The 12,614-nt window shown below is 39.2% G+C and overlaps 1 protein-coding gene across 1 annotated transcript; it reads right to left on the bottom strand.

Annotated features, from left to right (window-relative positions):
• Nucleotides 1-7,313: 7,313 nt before the first annotated feature.
• LOC148000131 (prolactin-like) lies at nt 7,314-10,297 on the bottom strand. The gene is made up of 4 exons (XM_087591766.1): nt 10,103-10,297; nt 9,219-9,326; nt 8,387-8,581; nt 7,314-7,502 (listed from the first exon to the last, which is right to left on the bottom strand). Exons 1-4 carry the CDS (start codon nt 10,295-10,297, stop codon nt 7,314-7,316), a joined length of 687 nt encoding a protein of 228 aa, XP_087447892.1.
• Nucleotides 10,298-12,614: the final 2,317 nt, after the last annotated feature.

Below are 12,614 nucleotides of genomic sequence, written 5' to 3'. Positions count from 1 at the left end.
ATGTGGAACAGGAAATGGAGTGAAGGGAATGGAATGCAGTTTACTGCTGTTGGGTATGCTTTCAGAGTAGTTGGCTGGCAAGGGTATGAGGTAAGTGCATCTTACCTGATGTCTCTGGTGTCAGAAGGCCTCTGGGAATTCAGGCAGAATTGTATGGTGGGAATGGAACACAGAGTATGGCATGAAGTTTACTGTTGTTGGGTGTGCTTTTGGAGTAGTTGGAAAGCAAGTGTGTGGGGTTCACACTCTTCTCTTTAGTCACCCAAGTTTTCTTAGCTTAACTCTAATAAATTAATATTTGTGTTGCCTTTATAAAATATAAATTGTGGTTATTAATTCATATTCTTAGACTATTTTCAAGAATATAAAGGCACATACTTAACACTAGCCTGGTTTTTATGATAAAGTCATTTGGTTTTACTCTGATTTTTGCAGCAGTGTCCTGAAAGCATCTGATAGCACTGTCTAGAGTATACTGTAGAATGTTTCATTTGGTTGATTCAAGTTGGGCAGTTCATAGCAGTGCTGAGGAAACAGAAAAAAAAATTGTTTTTTCCTCCCAGACTTGTGACACATTCAACCATAAACTCATGGTGGTATCCCAGGCAGAGTTCTCAGTTTCAGAAGCCTAGCCATTTTTAGATGAGTCATTCCTCATGTTTGAACTACCTGTGTGCTGGAGGCTGTGCTGTCACCTAGTGTTTACACATTTGGATGCCATTAATACATTCATGTTCTCTCCTCAAAGACTTTGAGACAACACAAAATGTCTGGAGATATTACCACATAGCTCTGCAAGAAGGGAGCCCTATCTGTGTGAGATTCTCTAGCCATTTGTGCTCTGTGCTTAAACAAAAGATTACAAAGATTTTCTCAACAGAGTGTGACACTGAAGAAATTAATCTACACAAGAACATCTCAGTAAAACAGTGAGTTGATTTGTTTCAGAGGAGCACAAGTGTTGTTGTAAAAATATAAAAATAAAAAAAATGTATGGTTGTCTTTTACCCCACTAGTTCCGGCACCGCAGTGCCCCAAGATATCAGTTGAATTAGGTGCAATTCAGTTGAATGACATAAGGCTATGCAGTTCCATTCAGTACACTCACTTCATGCAGTCAGTGCAGTTAGTGCACTTCAGTTTATGGAATGCAGGGACAGTTTTTTCAAGCACAGCAACTCAGTCAGAGGCCAAGAGAAGTCAATTTGAATCAGTCAGCTTGGAGAGGAGTTTAAGTCAGAAGATGAGTTGAGCTGACCAACCAGAGTTCAGAAAGAGCTAGAAAGAGAGAATTTATTCAACAGTAAGTCTTAGAGGCTGAAACATTTTAGGTGTAGCTTAAGCACACAGAGGTTGGTAACTGAAGCCTTTAAAGTCCAGGTTTTCAAAAGAATCAGTTGTACAGAGCTGTCAGAACTATGCCTAAGAACAATTAGATAGAAAAGCTCTGGGCTTAGTCCAAGCCATGCATTCATAAATCTTGGGCACAGCTCTCATCTCATCCTTCTATCTGAAGAAATAAAAGTGACATTTAGAGTCAACATATACATGGTCATCTGTAGAGACCAGAATTAGGCATCGGATCCCTAAGAACTGGAGTTAGAGGTGATTGCTTTCTGCCTACCAAAGGTGATGGAATCCAAATTCTGACCCTCTACCATAAGAGCAATCACTCTTAACTGCTGAGCCATTTTTTCTTCTTATTTTTTATTCCTGTATGACCATTAGCTCATCAGGCCATAGCATCAGTCACCCATTTCCTCCAGTCTAACTTGTATAAGTGTGCCAGTGACAAGACACCACTGAAAAGTGTGTGCCTATAATATAACGATCTATGGATGCAATATATTCTGAGAAAGCTGATAGGCATGTTGAGGTCTGCCCTGCCCCCAGCATAGCTGTATGCATTTTGTTCCATGCCCACCAGGTATTTCACATTATTGCTGTAATATGCTTTCCAGTCATTGACACAGAAAAGTAACTTGACTTAGAGCAGGGTCACACTAACACACAGGGTTACACTCTGTATGTTATGAGGTTTGTTAATCTTAAACTATTCCACAATTATAAGTGCCACATAGATCCCATAAAATTAAAGGTCATTATGAACTGTTATGTCTAAATGGCTTGCATCAGGGCTGACCACTGAATAGTACTTCCAGCATCTGAGTATTAGCTCATTGAGGCTATTGCTGTTTTAGCCTTTATGAGTTGGACCTGAGAAATGTCTGCCATTCAGCTTTCAGCTCTTGAGCCTGAGCTCTTGCCCTGGTGGTTGAGTCTTGGGATATGCATTCAATAAACCAATCCTATCTAACTTAGATCTGTGCTCTGTGGTTTGTGTGGAGACTACTGAACCCCAACAAAGCACATGACATCAGGTTACCCAAGCACTAGGAAAAGCTTCCTTTTTGTAATCTAAAACAGATTTTTGGCCTCCTAATATAGAATAGGGCTTGAATCTATTCACAAATTAGTTGGCTATATAAATAAAGATCATGAAACCATTTGACCAGTGGTTGTATCTTACCTGGGCAATGCTTCTGCTAACATGCAGATGAATAGGTCCATTGGTGACACTGCACACCAGTATCCTGCATATTCCATATCGGCATCATTAAAGCCTGCCAGTACAATGGGAGTTCCATTGTAAGCTCAGGCTTATGTCTCCATGTTCTGGCACCATCACTTTAGCAATAGACATTTATTTTTTTTCATGCAGCTATGTTGATACAAGTACAGATTATTATATCATTTAATAATGTGTATCTAGACTCCCTTTCTCTCATATGGAATAGTCTAGCTGTTCAGTTTTATGATATATGCAGTTCTTGGTGACTTTTTGCAATTTAGCTATTTATAATATTTCTATTCTTAGGAGCATGTTTTAAGATGCCTGTCAGAGGAAGACCAATAGAGTCTGTTAATCTGGATACTTGGGGCTCCCAGCAACTGAACCACCAACCAAAGAGTGATCCTGGGCTGGACCTAGGGCCCCCTGAACACATGGAGCAGATGTGAAGCTCAGTCTTCATGCAGGTCTCCCAATAACTGGAGTGGGGGCTGTCCCTGAATTTGCTGCATATTTGTAGATCCTATTCCCCCAACAGTGCCACCTTATCTGGCTTCAGTGGAAGAAGATATACCTAGTCCTGCACTCACTTGGTATGTTGGGAGGGATTCGGGGGAAGATACCCAGAGGCAGACTTCACCTCCTCAGAGAAAGAGAGGGGAATAGAGGGAAGATCTGTGTGCAGGAGTGTGGAAGGAGTAGGCATGTTGATATTGGGATGTGAAGTAAATAGATAAATAAATTTAGAAATAATAAAAATATAAAAAGCTTCTCAGTTTGAAGGCTTAGTTTAACAATTTAATGTATGTTCATTTGTTATATAAGGAAATTCATATAACTATAAATTCAGTAGCACAGTATCAGTTTATTTGCTCTTCTTTATTGCCTGATTTTTCATTTATGTTTTAGGTTTTGGTGTAATCTTCATTTCAACATTTGTGGAATGTGAATGCCATGGGACTCATCCTGCCTCACCCATCAGTACAAAGCTATATGAAATAAATAATCTCTATGTTGGAGACCTGGACAGTAGCTGTAGTAATGATGGCATTGCACTGTGGATTAAGAACCCAGAGGCTGAGCAGCAAACCACTGAACTGAGAACAGGACCCCCGTCGAAGGAATCAGAGAAAGAACTGGAAGAGCTTGAAGGGACTCGAGACCCCAAAAGTACAACAATGCCAAGCAACCAGAGCTTCCAGGGACTAAGCCACTACCTAAAGACTATACATGGACTGACCCTGGACTCTGACCTCATAGGTAGCAATGAATATCCTAGTAAGAGCACCAGTGGAAGGGGAAGCCCTGGGTCCTGCTAAGACTGAACCCCCAGTGAACTAGACTATGGGGGGGAGGGCGGCAATGGGGGGAGGGTTGGGAGGGGAACACCCATAAGGAAGGGGGGAGGGGGATTTTTGCCCGGAAACCGGGAAAGGGAATAACACTCGAAATGTATATAAGAAATACTCAAGTTAAAAAATAAAATAAAATAAAATAAAATAAAATAAAATAAAATAAAGAACCCATGGGCTGAGACTCTTGCACGCTTAGCTTAGGGAACTAGTCTCATTCCGTGTGGATTTAAAGATCTTTTGAGTATTCCTATTGCATTTTTTGTAAAGATAGAAATTATTAATCAGTGTTGGTAGATCCTAGCTGGAGTTGTCACTTCTTTTATGTTATGCTTCTATTGATTTTATTGTGTTTATGTTCACATGTGTGTACACATGTGGGGAGGCACGTATCACAGAATACACAAAAATATCAAAAGTCAATTCTGAGGAGTCAAATCTTTCATTTTACTATGTGAGACCCAAGGAGTTGATTCAGGGCATTGGTCTTGGTAGCTTGCCGAGCCGTGTCTCCAGTTCACCTGACTACGCTTGATGTCCTAACAGTGGTAAAGGAGAACCTGCATTATCTTACGGTTCGATCTAGTTCTCATATGTGGGAGAAAGTGTTGTCTGTCTTTTCTGATTGCCTTTCCTTGTGTCTCATAGCTCTCTTCTTCAGATTCTTTTCTTTTTTTTAAAGATGTATTTATTTTTTATCTATAAGTACAGTGTAGCTGTCTTCAGACACACCAGAAGAGGGCATCAGATCTCATTACAGATGGCTGTGAACCACCACGTGGTTGCTGGTATTTGAACTCAGGATCTCTGAAAGAGCAGTCAGTGCTCTTAACCACTGAGCCATTTCTCCAGTCCTAGATTCTTTTTCTAATTGCAATTGCAATTCTGCTATTAAATTATATATACTGTATTTGCTTTTTAAAATGTACATTTACTAAGTCTAGATTTTGCACATAACAGAAACCTATGATATTTAACTTTATTAATCTGACCCATTTACTTAACCTAGTGAACTTCAGTTCACTAATTTTTTTAGAAAGGACATAATTTCTTTAATTTTATGGTTGAATGAAAATCCATGGTATATGAATACATACATGTACACACATGTACACTCACACATATCACATCATATCACATCACATCACATCACATTTATTCATGTGTTGGTGGACATCTAGCTCCTTGATTTGTTGTGTTATCCTATGGTATGCTTATTGTGGTCCAGCTCTGTTTCCAGGTCCTCCTTTCCCTCCCTCTCAGGGTAACCAGACACTCCTACACACTGGGTTGGAAGAATGAAGTAGAATCTGGAAGTGTGAGCTCTGCAGGATCCTGCTCCAGCTGAGTGTTTATGGGGCTTCTCCAAGGATCTTCAGTGAAACAGCTCTCTGAGGTGATGTTAGCTTCTGCATATATCATTTTGGGGGCGGGCTTTTATACATACACTTGATTTGAGGTGAACCAGCGATACACAAACACACACACACACACACACACACACACACACACACACACAAAATCTTAAGGTTCTTCTTAAGGTGAAGTTTCACTGGTTGAGGTATCTGAGAGAGCTCATTTGCATAGAGAAGCATTCTTGAAATTCGAACTTGTAATTTCTCCAAGGATTACATGACTTTCTTCATGTAGAGTGTGGGTTGGGCTTCCCAGATCAGGCAGAGAAGAGGAAGCCCTGCTAAGAAAAGGGAGTCCTCCATCTTCATGAAGCTCAAGAGACCTGTCTGCACATAGAGGACTTCACCCTTTAAATAACAGTATAAGATAACTTGTATTTGGTATTTCAGTTACAATGGAACTCAATATCCTGTCTCATTTATATTTAGATCTTGTGGTCTTTTTTCCTTTCCTCTCTTTCCACAGCTCTTTGTTTGTGGAAAGGCAGCTCAACAACTCTGCCTTGAAATTATCACATACTCTCATTTGCTTTGAGGCACTTGATGGATTGCAATACCTTCACCCATTATGCCTTTCCACACTGAGGACATGTTCTATTAGGGAGCATAGCTGGGAGATTGGGTGTTACAATGTGTGACCTTCTTTAGCATGTCTGTGTGTATGGATAGGTTAGTTGTTAATAAAGAAAATTACTCCAGGGGCTTGGAATCAAAGGAAGAAATGCAACTCACCCTTCATGTAAACTAGTTCTAATGAATTTGACTTTCTGATCTGGTTTGTATGTAAATGAACAAGAGAAAAAGAAAAATGGCAGAAGCCTAATGGAGAGGCCAGCAGCCTTGCAGATTGTGAAGTGAGTAGTTATGAGATTCCTCTGAATCAGTCAGTAAAGAAATTTATTGGAGCCACTTTTGTTTTTATTCAATGAGATAAAAGGCAGAGGCTTAAGGAGGCCACAAAAGACACATTTGAGCAGTAGGAGAGGCTAGATAGGAGGGTTTTTAGGATAAAAGACACTTTACCCTAAAGGATTCTAATTAATAATAATCTCACACACATATTAGGATATTCCATAAGAGAGGTACCTGTCACTAAGGGAATTCACGGGAATTCACATTCAAAGATTTTGGGGCTCATCAGACTATGGTATAGGAATTTTCCATCTTCTAATCTTCTGTCCAATTGTGACAATGTTACATACATGGAAATCTTCTGGTAAGGATGGTAGATATGAGTAGTTCTTACAAACTTTCTTTACCTTCTTCTTCTGTATTTCCATCCATTTGACATTGTCACACTTGCAAGTGATTAGAAGCATCAGAGGATGAGGGGAAAGTACTAAACGGTGTCCAGATGAAGTTCAAATGAGCCCAGAGGAGCTTTGGTAAAACCCAAGTAGAGATAATATTAGCTGTTCTAAGATGGTGTTGTGTAAAGAACTCAGACAAGCATGGCTGAAGACAGTCAGTGGAGATACCATTTCTTCCTTGGATGCTAACACTTTCTGGATTGACAAGTTCATGGAATTTAAGGATAGTAAAGTGCACAATACTTGCAAGTTTTTTCTTCCTCAAGACATGGGAAAATTGACTCATGGTTGCTGCTGGTTTTCATAAATTATACCAAGATTTTCATGTTCTTGGTAGAATAATATCTCACACCAAGGGTCTGTATGACATGCATTAACTCACAATGTTTTTGAGTCGAGTTGTGTCACAACTAATTTTCAAAAGACACATATAACTCGTGACAGATTCTGATGGGAATATCTCAGTGCTTTTAATATGCTTGCCATTAATCTTTTCAGACATATTTTAAAGCATTAGCTTTTAATAGTCCAAGAAGAGTCCCTTTATTGATAACCACACACTGAAAAGGTATAAAATTAACCAAACTGTTTACAGGAATGGGTCCCCACCACAGTATAGCATCCCATCTGTTTCTGCGCATTTCAGAATAAATAGGATGGAGACTTAGCACTGTCTGCGGACCATATTACATCTCAGGGTCTTGACATGAGTGGCAATCCTTTTCCCATCATAATTCAGGCAGGTGAGAAGTGCATGGTAGAAAACAAGGCGATGGGATTTATTTAACTGGCGTAGGGATGGCAGTCCAGATAAGGCAAGGTAGTCCTCATTTTCCTCAAATTCAAGACGAAGCTAATCACCAAAAAAAATCTCTTATTAAATATGCTAATAGGTATTAGTCTACTGTATTACTTAAAATGTTGAATAAAGGGGTTGGGAATTTAGCTAGGTGGTAGAGCGCTTGCCTAGCAAGCACAAGGCCCTGGGTTCGGTCCTCAGCTCCAAAAAAAAAAATGTTGAATAAAGATTTAGGAACATTTAGGAAAGGAAATATTCAGTCAAACATATATTTTCATGATTCTGTAGCAGGCAAATATAGATTTGTAGATTTGTTAGTTATCTATAAACTAGACAGAAGATCCACACATATCTTTGATATGGAGCTCATCTGAGATGGAATATGTTCTCACAAAAATAGACAGAACTTATTATTTGACTGCAGATGTGGGTTTGACCAAAGGACAGAAGAGAAGCTAGTGTCAGCTCGCCCAGGAAGGACCTTCCTGTGTCCTTGGTGTCATCTCTGAAGTATCATTTGTGCATCTTGATTTTGTTAGTTCACCGTTTTCTTTTTCTTGCTTTCAACCAAATCTACCTCCCACCTATTATAAGGAAACAAAGCCACAGAAACGATGAGGATTGCACTTGGTGGTTTTGATGTGTACCGAACAGGGATGATATGATAAGATCTTCAAAATCTTAAGGGATGTTCACTCTGTGCAGGAAGGGTAGTGCGCAAACTACTGTAAGGAGACTTTCCTATCTCCTGAGAGCCCAGTGTTGTACAGCTAAGTACACCTTTGAGAAAGCTGGGGTGGTGTACAACTCCTTAGGCATGAGAGTATCTATGATTAGGCCTATATTACACTCTCCCAGGAGAGAGATTTCAAATGTCTCTACCAGGATCACAGCTTTCATGAATGAGAAAACCAAAGTAGTGAAAAGCAGGAACTTACCAGATTGAGTAATGACTTGACTTCTTTTAGTACTGTTGATAGCCTTATGAATTCTGCAGCTATCTCTCTGAGTTTAGATATGAAAGCTCCAATATCAGGGATTGGCTCCAGATCAGCAATTTCTGCAACTACATGCATCAGGGTATTGTTCCGGCCAATCAACATACCTATGGTCATGTTCAAAAGGGCCTCAGGCTAGGCAAAAACATTGAGTATCACATTAAGTAAAAAATGTAGATTGAACTACATATGATACCTAGTGTAGTGTTTGTACCTTGTATTACACAATTTCTTGAGAATTGTTTGTTACAGTGTTAGTATACTGCTTTGTGAGTATCTAGACACGGAATAGCTCTTTATAGATATTCTCTTCCATCACTTTCTCTCAAATTTACAATTTCTTATGTGCACTCTGTACATAGCCAACATACAGAATATCCATAGTGGATATACAAAATCATTAAAGAAAACTAAGTATATGTGCTACTTATGTATATATTTGATTACTTTAAACTTAAATATTAAAATTGGTTATGTCAAGGAAAAGAATGAGTTATATAATATTTCCTACTTAGAAGTTTATAATATGGCAACCTTGCATCAGAAGCCATATTTGCCTCCTGTAAAACACATTCAATATTTTATAAAGTGTACTTGTAAAAACCAAGGGGAAGACATCAAATAAGAGTTTTGATTTTTGCCCCCTTGGATTGCTCAGGGGTTTTTTTTAGGGGGCTGCATTTGTTTTGTTTTTGCTTCTTCCAGTAACAATCTGCAGCTTGCACGAGCCAGGAGACTGTTTCAGTTGATTTGACGAAAAAATTACACTCACCTGAACCACCTGGCTTTGTGTCATTCTATATGGTACACGGAGGGAATATTTGTAGCATAGCCAGAGGATTTTGTCTGATAAGACTGGACCTGAAGCATACTCTCTTCCCTGAAATGATGAGAAAATTCAGTAAATTGAGGGACGGAGACAATGAATCAATGAACAGCTAAGTGATATGTTTGGTCCATGGTTACTACTACAGGAAGAGCACTACATTAATATGTAAATTTAGAAATGAGGAAAGTGAGGTTTTAGTGTAGTTAGTATGAGATCTATAAACTCACTTTTCCACCTCCTATTTATGTCTATTAACTTCTCTGATTCATTCTTGTCTTGTTTTTGCCTACTTTTTAAAGAGTTGTTATTTGAGTAGAATAAGGAAAAAGGGAGACTAAAAAGCATTTGGTGTTTTAATGCTGTTCTTACCTAGAATATTAAAGGCATCCTTATTACATATCTGTTTTTGGGAATCCTTGGCTTCCTGTTATTTCAGTCATCACTGGGTTTTTAGACCTTCAGTTAAGCAATTTCCACAAAAATTCAAAAATGTGCTTTGCTGATTACATTAGAATCAGTCATTAAAAAAATCAAGCATAATTTTTTAGAAATATTATACAATGAAAAACTAAATACAGATATATACTTAAAGTTTACATATTATTAACATTTACTGACACTGCACTTTATTATAAATATTTTACTTAAAAGAACAACTATTTAAATTTTATCATGAACACAATTGTAAAGATTAATGAATTATGAGGGGTCCTAACAAACAGAAATATTACCACTCAAGATTAAAGAACGAAAGAAATCCTAGTAATTAAACAGGACATCATAAATGTACTTATTGCACATATGAGGGGTTTGCATTGCAAGCTCACTATTGTTTGAAGTTCTCGTCTATGCTGCAACCGTAACTGACTTTGAGGAGACATATTGGCCTTCAAAGCACCTTCACCATAAGGCAGGGTCTGGTTACAGTTGGAAAATAGTTTCTTCAGTGTGATTAGCTCACATCTTATAATGGCTCCCAAGTTTGGGAATTTCTGAGAAGCTATCATTCTTCTGGTGCTCATTGGCACTATGGATTTTTTCCTTCTACATTATTTCTCTCATTTTAGTTCTGACTAATTTAAGCCATCCCCTACAACCATTCTGCTTTCTTGGGTATCTGTTTTGCACTAAGTGAAACATGCTGACAGAAACTGACCCCCAGCACCCAAAAGAGGAATTGTAGAGAGTGTTCTCAGCCACAGATTTTAGGGCTTTGTGGAAATATTTTAATTGAAAAAATTAATTAGAAATACCAAAATCTGTTTTAGAAAAAAATCACTTAAAGACTTTTCCCCCCTTAATTTATAGATTTATTGAACTGCCCCATTTTCCTGGTTTTTGTCTTGGTAGCACATAGCTCCTTGTGCCTGTGTAGGTATATTATATAATGTTTACATCATAGAGCTTCTCCATGGAGCTGAGGTACTGTGCAGATATTGTTTGACAACTCCTCTTTGGAGAAGTCAGAAGTTAGCAAGATACTTACAAACTCATTGAATATTTCAGAAGTGAGATTATTGGTCTTTTTAGATATGCCATGTGCCTGATTAAGCAAGTTCTCAAGAGTCAGCTGGCATTGCCCATTTATTGCTTCACACATGGGCAAAGAGGCCACCTTCTCCCACAGAAGCAGGTTTGACAATAGCAGTGTCAGGAGTGCCCCTGCCATAAAGAAAAAAGTCACTTACATGGTCTATCCATGTGAAGTTATAAGCGTCACCCTGTCTAGGGAGGCCTTGTCTAGACACAGCTATCCCTTGCACAATCTAGTACATTTGAGCTGGCTTGGGAGAATAAACATCATCCACAGTGAAAATTACCTAAGTCCTCTAGCCTTGATCCTGTGATAAGACAAGGTGCTAGGACCTCTGCTCTGATCACATGTACCTTTCAAATTTGTGACAGTAATTTGTGCTGATTACATCACCAAGGCACTTTTGGCAGATAGACCTCTAAAACGTTGGTAATTTGTCATTGCAAGAGGAAAAATCAAGTATGTACCACATTAAAAAGGTTTTTAAGCATTAGGGATGGTGCCCAGAAGACTTTCAGGAATAAATATATCAGGACCAAGCTGAGGTGTGGTACATAAAATGTTTGCCACAAAGTATGAAGACTAGAGTTACAATCTCCTGAATCTAAGCAAAAGCCTGGTGGGGGTTGAAGCCCTTGGCAAGTCCAAACTTCTTATGAGGCAGAGACAGGGAATCCCTAGAGAAAGCTGGATAGAAAAACTAGCCTTACAGGTAGATTGGGATTATAGTTGAGATGATTCAGGGAATAAGGAGGATGATCTATTAAAGATGATTCTTTTTTTTTTTTATTAACTTGAGTATTTCTTATATACATTTCGAGTGTTATTCCCTTTCACGGTTTCCGGGCAAACATCCCCCTCCCCCCTCCCCTTCCTTATGGGTGTTCCCCTCCCAACCCTCCCCCCATTACCGCCCTCCCCCCAAGGTCTAGTTCACTGGGGGTTCAGTCTTAGCAAGACCCAGGGCTTCCCCTTCCACTGGTGCTCTTACTAGGATATTCATTGCTACCTATGGGGTCAGAGTCCAGGGTCAGTCCATGTATAGTCTTTAGGTAGTGGCTTAGTCTCTGGAAGCTCTGGTTGCTTGGCATTGTTGTACTTTTGGGGTCTCGAGCCCCTTCAAGCTCTTCCAGTTCTTTCTCTGATTCCTTCAATAGGGGACCTATTCTCAGTTCAGTGGTTTGCTGCTGGCATTCGCCTCTGTATTTGCTGTATTCTGACTGTGTCTCTCAGGAGCGATCTACATCCGGCTCCTGTCGGTCTGCACTTCTTTGCTTCATCCATCTTGTCTAATTGGGTGGCTGTATATGTATGGGCCACATGTGGGGCAGGCTCTGAATGGGTGTTCCTTCAGTCTCTGTTTTAATCTTTGCCTCTCCCTTCCCTGCCAAGGGTATTCTTTTTCCTCATTTAAAGAAGGAGTGAAGCATTCACATTTTGATCATCCATCTTGAGTTTCGTTTGTTCTAGGGATCTAGGGTAATTCAAGCATTTGGGCTAATAGCCACTTATCAATGAGTGCATACCATGTATGTCTTTCTGTGATTGGGTTAGCTCACTCAGGATGATATTTTCCAGTTCCAACCATTTGCCTACGAATTTCATAAAGTCGTTGTTTTTGATAGCTGAGTAATATTCCATTGTGTAGATGTACCACATTTTCTGTATCCATTCCTCTGTTGAAGGGCATCTGGGTTCTTTCCATTTTCTGGCTATTATAAATAAGGCTGCGATGAACATAGTGGAGCACGTGTCTCTTTTATATGTTGAGGCATCTTTTGGGTATATGCCCAAGAGAGGTATAG

This window comes from Rattus norvegicus, chromosome 17, assembly GCF_021556685.1.
Source record: "Rattus norvegicus strain SHRSP/BbbUtx chromosome 17, alternate assembly SHRSP_T2T, whole genome shotgun sequence".
Lineage (NCBI taxonomy): Eukaryota > Metazoa > Chordata > Mammalia > Rodentia > Muridae > Rattus > Rattus norvegicus.
The sequence above is the reverse complement of the archived record's forward strand: the minus strand, read 5'-3'. Positions and strand labels throughout refer to the sequence as shown.